Source organism: Pseudorasbora parva, chromosome 14 (assembly GCF_024679245.1).
Source record: "Pseudorasbora parva isolate DD20220531a chromosome 14, ASM2467924v1, whole genome shotgun sequence".
Classification (NCBI taxonomy): domain Eukaryota; kingdom Metazoa; phylum Chordata; class Actinopteri; order Cypriniformes; family Gobionidae; genus Pseudorasbora; species Pseudorasbora parva.
Window position 1 is genome coordinate 13,633,010 of NC_090185.1, and position 15,122 is coordinate 13,648,131.

Consider the following 15,122-nt stretch of genomic DNA (forward strand, 5'->3'; position numbering starts at 1 on the left):
AGAAGTGAACGTCCACGTTGTTCTGTAAAGGGAAAAATTGTTTAAAGGGTTAGTTCACCCAAAAATGAAATTTCTTTCATTAATGACTCACCCCAATGTCGTTCCACACCCGTGAGACCTCCGTTTATCCTCTAAACACAGTTGAAGATATTTTAGATTTAGTCCGAGGGCTTTCTGTCCTTTGAATGTAAGTGTATGCCCACTATACTGTCCACGTCCAGAAGGTAATGAAAACATCATCAAAGTAGTCTATATGTGACATCAGTTGGTTAGTTAGACTCTTTTAATGCGACGACAATACATTTTGGTCATTTTGAGATATATATATATATATATATATATATATATATATATATATATATATATATATATATATATATATATATATATATATATATATATATATATATTGTAGCCCACACAGACCGATTTTGTGCCAACTGCATTGAGTTTAGGAAATTTGTTAAAGGTATTGACAAAATTGTCATAGCAATTGTAAAAAACTGTAAGGTATCTTCAAAAACACAAGTGCTTTTCCCCTTTTTTGAAATGTCACCGTTGGCTTATAATGCAACAAAGATTTCTGAAGTCAACAGATTTCACTAATAGACCTACCAATCTCTGTGTGAAAATAAAATAATAATGTCATCTTTTTTCACCCCTGTGAAAATTTTCATTCCGATCCCTAGCCTGACAAGCCAGACCCACATAAAGATGTTTAGATTAGATTAGATTTGCTGCCACTAGGGGGCGTCTAGATGTCCGACCCCCACTACAAAATATTGAATTACTCAGTAAATATACACCCATCACATTAAATATTGTGTCTTTTTTATTTTATAACTGCCTTTCTTCAGAAACAAAATTAACAAAATCTAGGAAATTTTCAGAAATTTGGCAGATTTTGATACAGAATGACTCAAATGTGTTTGTCTGAGAGCCTTTATACACACACTTAACTGCAGACACTGAATAACATACACTGTGTGGTACAGTATTTAGAGTGTCCCTTATTTTCTTAAAGAACCACGATTGTCCCTTATTTTCTTTGCCAGAAGTTGGCCCTACGCTGTAAATAAAACCCCTTCAATATAGTTGTTGACCTCAGGGGAGGAGGGGAGTCAGCAAAATAAATAAATAAATAAATAAATAAATAAATAATAGAGTACCAGCACCTTTTGGGCCACTTAAAGCATATACTAGTAGTGTAATATTAATTTCTAATGTACTGAAATGCTATTAAAATGTTCTTGAAGTCCATTACAATTAATGAATACACATATATTTTAAATTAATTTTCAAAGAAATACATTTAAATTGCAATAAATGTAGGCCTAAGTTACGTGATCGGCTGCCGTTGTTGTTATGCCACCTTCACGTGCTATCGGAAATTTGATAATTCCCACTTGTGAAGTTCTGATTACGAGCTCATTCAAATTTTGAAATGGGATGGTGTTCATGTGCATTTTTTAACTAGGAAACTCGTATTTACCATAATTCCGAGAGCATGTGAATGCAGCATTAATCGTCTAGAAACACACAGCTATCAATGACGAATAATCTTTTACCAGAGACAGACTGGACTGGAGTCTGTTTTGGAAACGCATACCACGTGACAAGCAGCAAGCTCAAACTACAGAAAAAGCACTGGCAGTGTTTCAAACAAGACTACTTTAAAATTCGCATCTCATTCCACAAGACTGCAAGTAAGTTTTAATACTTAATCGATTACAGCGTGATTTAAATTCGAACTGTATGCCTGTTTTTTATTCCGGAGGGATATTAACTTTAAAAAGTAGGCTACAGAAGTTTACTGAAGCGTTATTGAAAATGAATGAGCGTTTTTGAGTGCTTTCCCTTCCTCTGGTTTCTCTTTCATTTTAGTCTGCGAAATTGAAGGGAAAAAAAGGGTTTTTAAACCTGACCGTTAGACAAACCCAAAAATATAGTGATTTTATTTTCATGTATTTAATTTTTTTCCATAGAAGCATAACAAAAATTAGCTGTCCCAGCTGATACATTAAATAGATTGTGGACATCAATGAACATAATGACAATTAAAAAAGAGTTAAACTTCAACAAGATAATAAAAGTTGAGTAAATATGTGTAAACCTGATAAAACACTGTATTGAAAATCTTGAAACCATGCCTGATGTTCATTGCATACCGTATTTTATCATGTTACTCATCTCAGTAATATTATCATCTGCACAGGTCATGCTGAACAACTGATTGTTTTCACAAACCAGTGCTGATCTGTTAGCACTGGCAGTTTAGCTGCAGTATGTCAGAGGAGCGTGGAAAGGACTTTCTCTAAGATGAGTCTCTCAGAGGAACAGAGGTAACTAAGATTGCGGCTCTTTTCACAGAATAATTTTAAACACTACTTAAAGGGATAGTTCACCCAAAAATGAAATGTCTGTCATCATTTACTCACCCTTAAGTAGTTTTTCCACACCTGTATGAGTTTCTTTCTTCTGCTGAACACAAAAGAAGATATTTTGAAGAATGTTTGTAACCAAGCAGAGAGAACAACCATTCACTAACAGTATTTTTCCCTACTATGGTAGTGAAAGGTTGTTATCTCTGCTTGATTAGAAACATTCTAGAAAGTAAAGTAGAATTCTCTAAAGTAGAAAGTCCTTCAGAATATCAGATATCAAAGACCCAAATCCAACCATCTATAGTAATGTCCAAGACAAATGCATAGCTGTACTGTATTTAATTACTTAAAAAAAAAAAAAAATCAAATAAGATTGATGTATTTTTTTCTGTTATTTGTGTCATTAGTAAAAGATCAGATGTGTCCAGCTCTGTGTCTGTAAAGAGTGACGGTTCAAAAGGTGAACCACCAAACCTAAGTGAGAAAGCACCATCATCAGCTACCAAGAGGTATTTCATGTGTTTTACGTTACATTAGCTCATTTCTCCATTGTGGTGTATGTGATAGAACTTCACTAAATTAAGGAAAATTTTGTATTTTAAGCCGCTTTACTATTGATTGAACTCAGTCTGGAGCTTCTTTCCAATAACTTAGTTACACAGGAGGCTCATGAGGAGAAAAATTTTGTCTGTCAGAATGAACAGTAGTTTAAATGTTAGTGTTTGTTGTACTGGATTAGTACCTTTAATAATGTGAAGAACTGCACCTAGAATATATTTCATAAGTTTCTCAAATTATCTGTGAAGTATAGACCAAATATATTGTGGAGTTCACATTCACATCTGTGATTCAAAATCAAATTTAAACCTGGAAATAAACAGAATGTGCTAAAACATTCAAAACAAATATTGAATAAAAAAGAAGCTCTTTCACAAGTGGATTTATATTGTACATTCTTTGAACAATACATTGCGTTTATCAGATGGATCCAGAGGGATATAGATCATTGAATCTAATAAGACCGTTAGACTGTTATAAGAATCTTTCTCAAAAATGACCAAAGACTTTCAATATTTTTCCTATTTAAAACTTGACTCGTCTGTAGTTACATCGTGTACTAAGAGTCTAAGACTGACGCAAAATGACCATGGGTGCAGCAGGCGCAATGCCTGCACGCTCTCTGTAGTAAGCCAAGTACAGCAGGTTGTCACTTTGGTTATGTTGACAAAAGTTTGCCTATTTTCAGGCTCTGCGTAATATCATTGCACCTTCTGCATCCATGGTACGGCAGCAAAGTTTCTTGATTATTACGCAGGAATGAGAGTATAGTTCCTAGTCATGTCGGCATAGAAAATCGCAACTTTTCATTTTCCGTCGGCCTTGGTACACAATCCACTAAGTACAAAGTCCTTCCGAATATCAGATATTTCATGCTATAGGTAACAAATTTATGAATATTTAATCAAAAGAAAAAAATGAAATTAAAACAGATCATCAGTCCTAAAGCACTATTGTAAATGTGGTGCATCACGTGACAAGCAATGATGCGTCACGATGGAAATGTTGAATTATTTTCATTATTATGAACATTAGATGGTACTACACCTCATTTGAATTTTTTTCTTATCTGGGCACAGGGTCAGTGGAGTTTTCTTTCTCATAAGATTTAATATGTATATGCACTATAACAAAGTTTTAGATTCAAATGTGTTTTTCAGTGAGGTAAATATTGTTAAGTGTGAGGAACCAGTGCTTCCCTGACCTGATCAGTTTGTTAGGATGAAGTCTCAGTTCAGGTTCATCAGGAAAGTGTTTTATTTTTTCTCTGTTCTTTGTGTCATTAGTGTAAGTTCAGACTCAGATGTGTCCAGCTCTGTGTCTGTGAAGAGTGACCATTCAAAAGGTGGAACACCAGACTTCAGTGAGAAAGCACCATCATCAGCTACCAAGAGGTATTTCATGTGTTTTTTAAAATTACATTGTTCATTTCTTCAATCACATTAACATTATAGCATTGCATTTGCTAATTTCTTCACTGTGGTAAATGTAATAAAGCTGAATCAAATAATAAACCACAGAAAACATTGTCTGATTTGGTTTGCTCTGTTAATTCATTTCTCCATTGTGGTGTATGTGTACTTTACTGAACTCAGTCTAGAGCTTCGTTCCAAAATACAATTACATAGGTTGCCACTAGGAGACATACATTCACCAAAGACACCTGGAAACCAAATATAAATCCAACCATAGTAATGTCCAAGACAAATGCATAGCTATACTGTATTTAATTAGTTTTTTAAAAATCAAATAAGATTGATGTATTTTTTTCTGTTATTTGTGTCATTAGTAAACGATCAGATGTTTTCAGCTCTGTGTCTGTAAACAGTGACTGTTCAAAAGGTGAACCACCAAACCTAAGTGAGAAAGCACCATCATCAGCTACCAAGAGGTATTTCATGTGTTTTACCTTAAATTGCTCTGTCAGCTCATTTCTCCATTGTGGTGTATGTGATAGAACTTTATAGATTGGGTTTAAGTACTCAATTTCTCAGATCATTTCATCCTCCTTAATTTTAGCAGGCAATGTTTTAGTCAAAATTATGCAAAAATCTCGTCTTGTCAATTGACTGTACGAAGTTAACCGTTTCATTATTGCTATAAATTTATACGGAAATTTATATGGATCAGGAAGGTCTTTGCAAATTGCCATTGCCTCAGTTGCACTCAGGGAGGTAATTTTAAATCCGTGAAAGGGAACGTCTCTCTATTTGGCAGCTACGGGTATAAGCAATTAATTGCAGGCTTTGGGGCTTCCGCAACAATTGCATCGTAGGATGGCAAATACATTTCAGATTTTTGATCTGTAAGGGAAAAGACTTAGAACAATTAGATTTCAGTTATTCTAGCCTCTTTTTCTGTGTAGTAGAAGCAGGGCTGCGTGGCCCTCCCCAAACTGGCATCTCAGGTTTCAACTGTGCCGGAGAGGCAGATTCAAGCACAGAAACAGAACTTTTCTCTGGACCCATGTCCCAATACATTTTCATCTTTTACCACATTTTAAAAGAATCCTTCAGATAATTTTCATCCCATAAGGGGTCGCCAGAAAACAAATCATATCTTTTGCCAAACGAAAATTATATTCTTCCTTAAACGGACCATCGTGGGGACACGGATCTAATTGGTTTTTCCCTTCAGACCACCCCGTAAGATTGAAAAGATAGGGTTCCGTATAAAATTCTCTATTATTACGATTCCTTAAAGTCTTTGAGGGTTTCCCCCCTTTGCGGGCCGATTAATTGTTTCACCCATTTGAAACAGCGAACAAAGATATCGCAACCCTTTACAATATTTAGAAAGTGGCCAAATAGATTAAAAATAAGAGACCACAGTCTTATAATAGCTTAACTTTTTAATATTTTTTTGCCAAAATGTGAGATTTTTTTTAAAAATTCAATATATTGATTTACAACCACGAAGGCAAAACTGAGGATTTTCCACACTGCAAAAAATGCTCTTCTTACTTAGTATTTTTGTCTTATTAATCTGCCAATAGGGTAAGAAAAATAACATTGTTTTCTGTTTGAATTAAGATTATTTTGCTTATTTTAAACAAAAACTCTCTTAATTTTGAGTTATTTTGTCCCAAAACAAGACGGTTCTAGGGCCCTATAAAATCCGTTTTATTTTTTCCCAAATTCCGTTTTATTTTTTCTCAAATTCCGTTTTTTTTTTCGTTTTAATTTTTGCAAATTCCGTTTTTTCCGTTTTAATGTTTGGCAATTCAGTTTTTAACCCTTTACTGTTATTTTGGTGAAAAAAGAGTGTGCTTTTAATGTTAATATAGTAGAACATAAAACAAAAAATAGGAATGACCTTAAATTTATTGAGGTAACAAACATCACATATGACAAATATGATGCAACATGCAACATAACACTGCACTTCAAGTACTTCAAATATTAATGGTTATTAGCTTTAAACTTTCCGGTAAAATACATTATAATAGTTTATATAAGTTAAAATGAAAGTGCTCCATTAGCTTTTTCTTTCAAGTATTTAAAAAAAAAAAAGAACTAAAAAAAAATTCATAATCATCTTTTACATACAGTACTATTAAGTAAAACATTTACAGCTGAAAATTAACATTAAAAAAGAACACATTTCACCATGAAATCATGTAGTGAATTGTTCTGTGTGTTTAGCAATCACCATTATAATATCCAGAGCTGTGAAAAATAAAAATACATGAAAACAACACTGCCTGAAGTTTTTTCCCCCAAATTCAAAGGCCCCTTTAATTTTTTAAAACTAAATGCTTAATTTTAACTTTAAGGTACTTATCATGTAAACTAGCCATATACAGCATGTTAAATGCATGTTTTGAACAGAGGGGAAAACGGTCGCATTTGCAGCAGATATGCATTGCTGCCTAATGTGCCCATTATAAATCAAAGCACGAGATGACAGGGGTCGAGCAGAACCCCGAAAAATCTGACAGAATGGACAATATTTGTCTGTATGTGCAATACACGAGCCGTGGTTCAGGTGCGCGCGCGGCGTCAATAGAGGGAATGCATCGACGTCACTTTCCCTCTGGAACACGCCCCGGGGCTGAGTGGCAGAAGAGTGCTGTGTGATGCAGTTAATAGAGGAAAATGCGAGTATAGAGGAAACGATCATCAGTTTAAACTATAAGTTAGGACACGATAGTGTTCCTTACAACTGACCAAAGATTCAGTGATCCATGAATAATGATATGCAGCCAGGAATCGTGTTTTCCTTACATTTATGTGAGCCTGATTTCAACTGATTTACTCATTCATCACATTTTTCGAGTGAATCATGTTCATGAATGTGATTATTAACGTTACTGTAGTATGTAGCAGAGCAGGACCGAGTGTTAAGGAGCTGAGCAAGGCCGCTGGAGTGATTGTTACGCAAACATATGACTTGCGAGTCGCACTCCATGTGACTACTGAACGCTGGGAAAGCGTGCCCGCCTTGGGAGAAGGTACACTGTGGAGCCACGTCGTAAAGAGAAGGTCTGGTGGCGGAATACACATAAGGACTAACCTGGCAGGGTAGTGCAACATATGGCAGTCTCAGGGGTGGTTCCAACACTCCTAGAGTAGAGTGTAGAGTGTGCTCGCAACCCGAACGGGCAAGGCACGTCTTGGGACTGGTAAGCCAAGACTATAGCATCCACTCTGCTTGGAAACAGCCTTTCCTTCTGCTGGCCTCCGTAACAGACAAAGAATTGCTCTGAGGTCCGAAAGCTTTGCGTCCGGTCAATGTAAGCGCGAAGAACGCGGACTGGACACAACAAAGCCAGGGCTGGGTCTGCCTCCTCCGAAGGCAGCGCTTGCAGGTTCACTACCTGATCCCGGAAGGGAGTGGTAGGAACCTTGGGCACGTATCCGTGCCGGGATCTCAGGGCAACGTGAGAGTTACCAGGCCCGAATTCTAGGCACAATTCGTTGACTGAAAGTGGAAGCAGGTCCCCTACCCTCTTAATGAAGGCCAATGCGGTCAGGAGCACTTCATAAAGTCTTCATTGACAAAATTTTAAGCTCAATTGACTCCAAAGGCTCGAAGGGAGGGCTCTGAAGTGCTCTGAGCTCTAGAGCTAAGTCCCCAAGAGGGTATCGAGTTTGGGCGAGGAGGATTTAGTCTCCTCGCACCTCTGAGGAACCTGACGACTAGGTCGTGCTTCCCTACGGACTTACCTATGATTGTGTCGTGGTACGCCGCTATTGCGGTGACGTACACTCTGAGGGTGGAGGGAGACAGCCTTCACTTCAACCCGTCTTGCAAGAACCAGTTCTGGGAACCAGGTCCGGTTGGGCCAGTAAGGCGCAACTAGCCAGACCTGCTCCTCGTCCTGCCTGACTTTGTACAAAGTCTGTGTAAGAAGGCTCACTGGAGGAAACGCATACTTGCGTAGACTCTGGGGCCAGCTGTGCGCCAGTGCATCTGTGCCGAGGGTACCCCCGGTCAGGGAATAGTACCACTGGCAATGGGTCGAGTCTGGAGAGGCAAACAGGTCTACCTGTGCGGCTCCAAACTGGTCCCATATCAGCTGGACCGCCTGGGGGTGGAGTCGTCACTCTCCCGGAGGTGCTGGCTGCCGAGAAAGCTCGTTGGCTGTCCGGTTGAGTGCACCTGGGACATGAATGGCCCGAAGCGACCTCAGCTGCTTCTGACTCCACAAGGAGCAGGTGGTGGGCGAGTTGGAACATGCGACGGGAGCGTAGACCACCTTGACGGTTGATGTACGCAACGGCCGCTATGTTGTCCGTACGGACCAGTACATGTTTGCCACGCAGCGGCCCCTTGAGGCGGCGCAATGCCAAATATACTGTCAGCAACTCGAGGCAATTTATATGCCAATGCAATTGGGGTTCCGTCCACAGAACCGCAAATGCATGCCCATTGTACGTGGTCCCCCGGGACAATTGTTCCAAGGGCACCCCAGCCCGGAGAAACGCCGTGTCTGACCAAGGGCTGAAAGTTTGGTGGCAGTACAGAGTCACTGGGACCCGGTATTGACCGCTCTGCCATGCCCACCTCAGGACTCGGCCATGGAGCCAGTGTTGAAGCGGTCTCATATGAAGCAATCCGAGAGGCATTACCGTGGCTGCAGATGCCATATGCCCCAGGAGCCTCTGAAAGAGTTTCAGTGGGACCACTGTCCTGCCCTTGAATGAATTCAAGCAGTTCAACACCGAACGGACTCGCTCCTACGTGAGGCGAGCAGTCTGGTTGACCGAATCCAGCTCCATACCGAGGTAAGAGATTATCTGTGTAGGACAGAGCTTGCTCTTCTCTCTGTTGACCTGAAGGCCCAACAGGCTGAGGTGACTGAGCACTATGTCCCTGTGTTCGCACAACTGCTCCCGAGACTGGGCGAGAAAGTTGAGAATGCGAACGTCACATTCTCTGAGTGGAACAATGGCTGCCTCCGCGACCTTCGTGAAGATGCGAGGCGACAGGGACAGCCCGAAGGGCAGGACCTTGTACTGGTATGCCTTTCCCTCGAACGCAAAACGTAGAAACGGCCCGGAGGCGGCCCGGAGGCGGCCCGGAGGCGGCCCGGAGTGTTGTCTGAGTGTTCCCGGGTGGGGCAGAGTGTGGGTGAGAAGCCCAGAAGGCGTCCTCGAAGCCCACTCTGCTGCCCCCTGGCGAGGGGAGGGCAGGGTGGGAGAGACAAGGCCCGGAGGCGTCGTGAACTGCCAACCTGGCCTTCTTGTGGCCCAGGGAGATAGGAAACTGCTCTTTTTTTGTGAAAATGTGGATACCACCAAGCTCTGGTGGCAGATATGTTATAGCACCAGTCTGGGCCCCCCGGTCCTCCTCCGGGGGGTGGGGGAGGGATGCGGACATCATCTCCCTCAGTGCAGCTCCTCTTCTCCCTGGGCTGCCGGTCTCAGCGCCCTGGACGGGTTGGGCGCTACCCTTGCGCCCGGCACCCTGCTTTGCTTGCCGTCACCGCACGCAGTTCCTGCATAACGCCCTGGTCGGAACTGCCCATGTGCAATTCCATGAGCCTTTGGCCTGGTAGACCTGCAGGAGCTCCATGGCATGCAATGCTGATGCGGCTTCGCCACAGGCTGTGTAAGCCTTGCCCGTTATCCAGGACGAGAACTTACATGCCCGGGAGGGGAGAAGCGGGGCACCCCGCCAGTCCGCAGCGGTCTTGGGACACAGGTGCATCGCCACCGACCGCTCGACTGGGGGGATTCCCACATAACCCTTCGCCGCACCACCATCGAGGGTTGTGAGGACGGAAGAGTCTGTCGATCGCATGCGAGCGCTATACGGTGCCGCCCACGACTTCGAGATCTGATGCACTTCTGGGAAAAAAGGCACTGGGGCGGGGCGCTGAGGACCAGCGCAGGCCGTCCCGAGAAACCAATTGTCCAACCGCGAAGGTTCGGGACAAGGTGGAGGGTTCCATTCGAGCCCTACGCTTGCGGCCTAGTGGTTTTTGGATATTTTACTGCAAAAATACTACACAGTGCACCTTTAAAAGCCAGCAAACACCTACATTCCAAGTTTGAAATCGAAGCTGTGGCCCATAAACAACAGATTTGTTTTTTAAAGTGGGATCTGCTCCATCTTTTGAGGTCAAGCTTTTTTTGTGAATCTGGCATTGAATTTGTGCTGATTGTGGAAGCTGTACTCCATAAAATGTGCAGCACAAAGAGCTATATTGTAGTGTTCAGGAACTGAGTTAAAAATAAACTTTTACCATTGTTTTCTAAGTTCAACATCCGTAGGAAGACCGAAACAAAGAGGACCTGCAATCAGGTTGGAAATGAAGTGGTCAGGCTAATGTTTTGTGTTTATTCCACAAGATTTATGGATAAGCTGTTTGATTTATAATTATAATAATATGATTATTTTCTCATTTCACTTACCCTGCTGTGCATGAACAAAGTGATACATTCAAAATAACGGTGGCCTTGAAAAACTCACACTGGGGTATTAAAAGGTTTTCATCTTATAGTCACTGTACACTGTTCAGTTATCGTCATTATTATGGCTATTAGATGGTACTATTGCTTTAAGTTTAAAATTAAAATAAAATAAAATAAAGTGAAAAAATTTCTCATCTGGTCAATAGCTCTGTGTCTGTGAAGAGTGACCATTCAAAAGGTGGAACACCAGACTTCAGTGAGAAATCACCATCAGTTACCAAGAGGTATTTTATGTGTTTTAATATTACATTGTTCATTTCTTGAATCACATTAACATTATAGCATTGAATTTGCTAATTTCTTCACTGTGGTAAATGTAATAAAGCTGAATAAAATAATAAACCACAGAAAACATTGTCTGATAACCTTTACTGAACTCAGTCTAGAGCTTCTTTCCAAAAATACAATTACATAGGTTGGAGGAGACATAGGAGACATAAATTAACCAAAAACACCTGGCAACCAAACATAAATCCAACAATCTAAAGTAATGACAGACAAATGCGTAGCTATACTGTATTTAGTTACTTTAAATGTTTTTTTTTCCTGTTATTTGTGTCTTTAGTGAAAGATCAGGTGTGTCCAGCTCTGTGTCTGCAAAGAGTGACTGTTCAAAAGGTGAACCACCAAACATAAGTGAGAACGCACCATCAGCTACCAAGAGGTATTTCATGTGTTTCATTTTGTCTGTCAGAATGAACAGCAGTTTAAATGTTAGTGTTTGTTGTACTGGATTAGTACCATTAATATAGTGAAGAACTGCACCTAGAATATATGAAGAACTGCACCTAGAATATATTTCATAAGTTTCACATTCACATCTGTGATTCAAAATCAAATTCAAACCTGAAAATAAACAGAATGTGCTAAAACATTTCAAACAAATATTGAATATAAAAAAGAGCTCTTTCACAAGTGGATTTATATTGTACATTCTTTGAACAATACATTACATTTTGACTTTGAATAGTGGTTTTAAAGCTGAGAATCAATAAGGATTCGTTAACAATATCTACAAATCTTATTAGTATATTGCAATTTCATGTTAATTAAAATAAATTCTAGAGGTGTTTTGTCTCATTGTTATTCTGTTGTTACTGCATTGTAAAATTGCATTTCCCATCAATCCTTATACTCTGCTGATTAGCGTTGGCTCTGTAGGCCTGGCCAAGTCGTTCCAATGGAGGCTAACAGCCGTTTCACACCGCAAGCGTGAGCAGCGCGTATTTTTTTCGGCGCCCATGTTAATCAATGAGTGCATTCACACCGGGAGCAGGAGAAGCGCGTGAGCGTCAAGCAGGAGCGTTGCGTGAGCAGCAGTGAAGCGGGGGTTTCACACAAAAAGTGCCTAAAATGCACACAGTAAGCATGTGTAGTGTATTTGAACAATAACTGGAGTATGTCAGAAAAGAAAACGAAGAATAAAAATATCTGTGGAAGATTTTAGCAATTTAAACCTGTTTTGATTATTCAGTTTGGGTGAAAGTATGGTTATGATTATAAAAAATAAAGTAAACTAGCCAGAAAATAAAACAAACTTTCGTTTAATTTAGTATTTAATACTCAGACAGGTATAGGCTCTATCATTGTGGGAGCCGCTGCTGTGACGCTGCACCAACGCTTTCAGTGTGAATACTTTCGCAGCTGCAGTCACGGTGTAGTTACGCTGAAGGGCTGCTCATGCTAGCGGTGTGAAACGGGCGTAAGGCCCCAATCACACAGAACGCATTTGAAAACAATTTTATTAAGTACACTCCATGAAACTCTGCAGTACCAAATGTGCAATGTACCAAAATGTGCAGCTTGTTTTCAAGCATACACATATAAACAACATAAACAGCACAAATTGTATGGTTATTGTTTAACTATTATAGATGTAATATTATTGAATTATACAAAAAGTGCAATCTTCCTACAAAAAAATACACATTATATTGAACAAGTGGCAGATCTATTCATTTGTCAAGAAAAAAATGCAAGATCTATTTCGACATAAAGTATCAGATTTTTGTCCAGTCTATTGCGATAGTTATCACTATCAGTCATCAGAGTTTCAGATTTAAGCCCACATTTAAATAAGATGGTCAATCCAGAAACTTTGCATGACATATTTATATTATGGGCAACTCCATGCAAAGGTCATCCTTACCATGAAAATTTTTTGTTTTTATCAAAAGAACAAAACCCTTTTTAATTTGTCCATTTATGTCTGTAATATACTGTATTTATGTGCTATAACAGAAATTTTATTAAAATTACCTTTTTTATTCAACACATATCAGCAACAATGTTAAAATAAAAATTTCAACCAACCATATTTCATGCTTTCAAAAGAGGATTCAAAGGCCAACAAAACATAGCAACAGTCACTGCCATTATGAAGCTTGGAAGAGCCAGGACATTTTTAATATAACTCTGATTGTGTTCATATACATCACATATACATTTAGGATGGCTTGGGGTGAGTGAATCATGGGCTAATTTAAATTTTTGGGTGAACTAACCCTTTAAACTCACAAAACATGCAGAGATTGAGTTCATGAGAAACTGTATTTTACTGTGAACCAAGCTGCTCTGAGACACTGAAACAAATAATTAGTTGCACACAAAAATATGTACTCAGTTTCTGAGCTAATGTTCTGAGTTAAACAATGTACAGCTAATGTTTTTTTTCTTTTTCTTTTTTCTTTGTTCTCTAATATTTTGCCTGCAAATTCTGTATTTTATTTCTTAACAGGGATCAGTATGATACATCAGTCCTTAAGACTCACAGGAACCTAAAGAATTTAAAAGACAATCTCTCATGGATCTTCCAGGTAGGAAAATACATTTTCATAAGTGCTTAATTAAAATGTATATTATATCAACAAAAAAAAAATTGGTTATTGAACAAAGTTGTTAAATTTAATTCAGTTACTTTCAATTACTTTTCCTTTTAAGGGTCCATTAGAATTTTAAAGAATCAGGTTAATCAGAAAGAGGCAAATAAACACAAATATTGGGATATACATGGATTAGACGTGCCGATTTTCAGTAATGCGATATATCACCTCACATCTCCCTCTCCCCCTATTGACAGAAATGAGAGAGGGAGGGGGAAATGTAAGGGGGGCTTTTTCAGGCGTAACTTTTTACTGCACCGAGTCAAAGTACTCTCAAAAGTGCTATTCCGCCCTACATTATAGTTATCCTTTTGAGCCCGCTTAGAAAAGCGCCACGTTTTATTTTGTGTCACCATACTAGGTCGTTCAACTATTCGTGTAACGGTATTTAAATTGGGAAAACTTGGAGGTGTTTGGTCGCTTCTAACTTGATCTCTGTTTGGTACCATAGTGAATGAACTGGGCTTAGTGGGCTAAGCTAAATGCTATCAGAATGTCACCGCGTGTCAGAGCAATTTAGGTGTGTCAACTCGTCTTAGTTAAGGGAATAACATAGTTTAATATGAAAAAGCGGTAGAGTATCCCTTTAATACTTAAAGACTTAATAGGCTATTTATTTTCAAACTTTTTTTAAATATTTTAATCTGAACTACATACCCTAATGATGAGAATTTTCTGATTATTTGTTATTGTTCAGTAAAACTTTGAGACAGCTTGATTAGTTAACATGTTAATTCATTATTACCAAACTGACAATGAAAAATACTTATAAATAATTGTCAACTTCTTAGTTACTGTTTAATAACATTACTAAAATCAAAATAACTTATTTAATGGACCTAAGATAAAACTAACAATGATCAGTATTTCTTAACTTACATTAACAAAAACATAATACTGTCTGTAACAAATGTACGCACATGAAAAATTGATACCGGCACATGCCTAACAGGGATTTGGTTTTCATGGGTTTGGGAAGATAATTCCACTAGCAAGGAACAGTGAACGAAAATGTTCTGGAAACTAGGACTGAAACGATTTGACCTAAAATCAAAATCTCGATTAATTGAACAGTTTACCTCGATTATGATTAATGAACGATTATTTTACTTTTTTGCCCTCATAGTTTGCCCTCACTGATATGGTTTGTACTGTAAATGTGTTCAACTAATAAAGATGGGATATTTTTTTCTAATGAAAGTGCATTTTGTTGTGATTTTTGAAATACATAAAGGAAACTTGACTAAAACCAAATTAAACGGCATAGGAAAATTACAATGGTTAGAGGTTCTGAATTTCGGTTTCCGTTTTTGATGAATCGTCCAGCCCTCCTAGAAAGTGATTTTGTGCCCTTCTGCAATGGCTCCATGAGGCTT

General features: G+C 39.0%; 1 protein-coding gene across 4 annotated transcripts in view; it reads left to right on the plus strand.

Annotated features, from left to right (window-relative positions):
• The first annotated feature begins 1,605 nt into the window (after positions 1 to 1,605).
• LOC137040135 (protein NLRC5-like) overlaps positions 1,606 to 15,122 on the plus strand; it is a 57,459-nt gene continuing 43,942 nt past the window's right edge. For 2 of the 4 annotated variants that reach the window (XM_067415547.1, XM_067415550.1), the window contains exons 1-6: positions 1,606 to 1,706; positions 2,216 to 2,342; positions 2,792 to 2,893; positions 4,229 to 4,313; positions 11,509 to 11,528; positions 13,602 to 13,680. In XM_067415547.1, coding sequence (XP_067271648.1) covers positions 2,320 to 2,342; positions 2,792 to 2,893; positions 4,229 to 4,313; positions 11,509 to 11,528; positions 13,602 to 13,680 — 309 coding nt within the window. In that variant the 5' untranslated portion in view covers positions 1,606 to 1,706; positions 2,216 to 2,319. Of the gene's footprint in view, positions 1,707 to 2,215; positions 2,343 to 2,791; positions 2,894 to 4,228; positions 4,314 to 4,735; positions 4,834 to 9,150; positions 9,173 to 11,010; positions 11,089 to 11,429; positions 11,529 to 13,601; positions 13,681 to 15,122 lie in introns of those variants that run through there. The other 2 variants (XM_067415548.1, XM_067415549.1) reach the window with 2 other exon arrangements.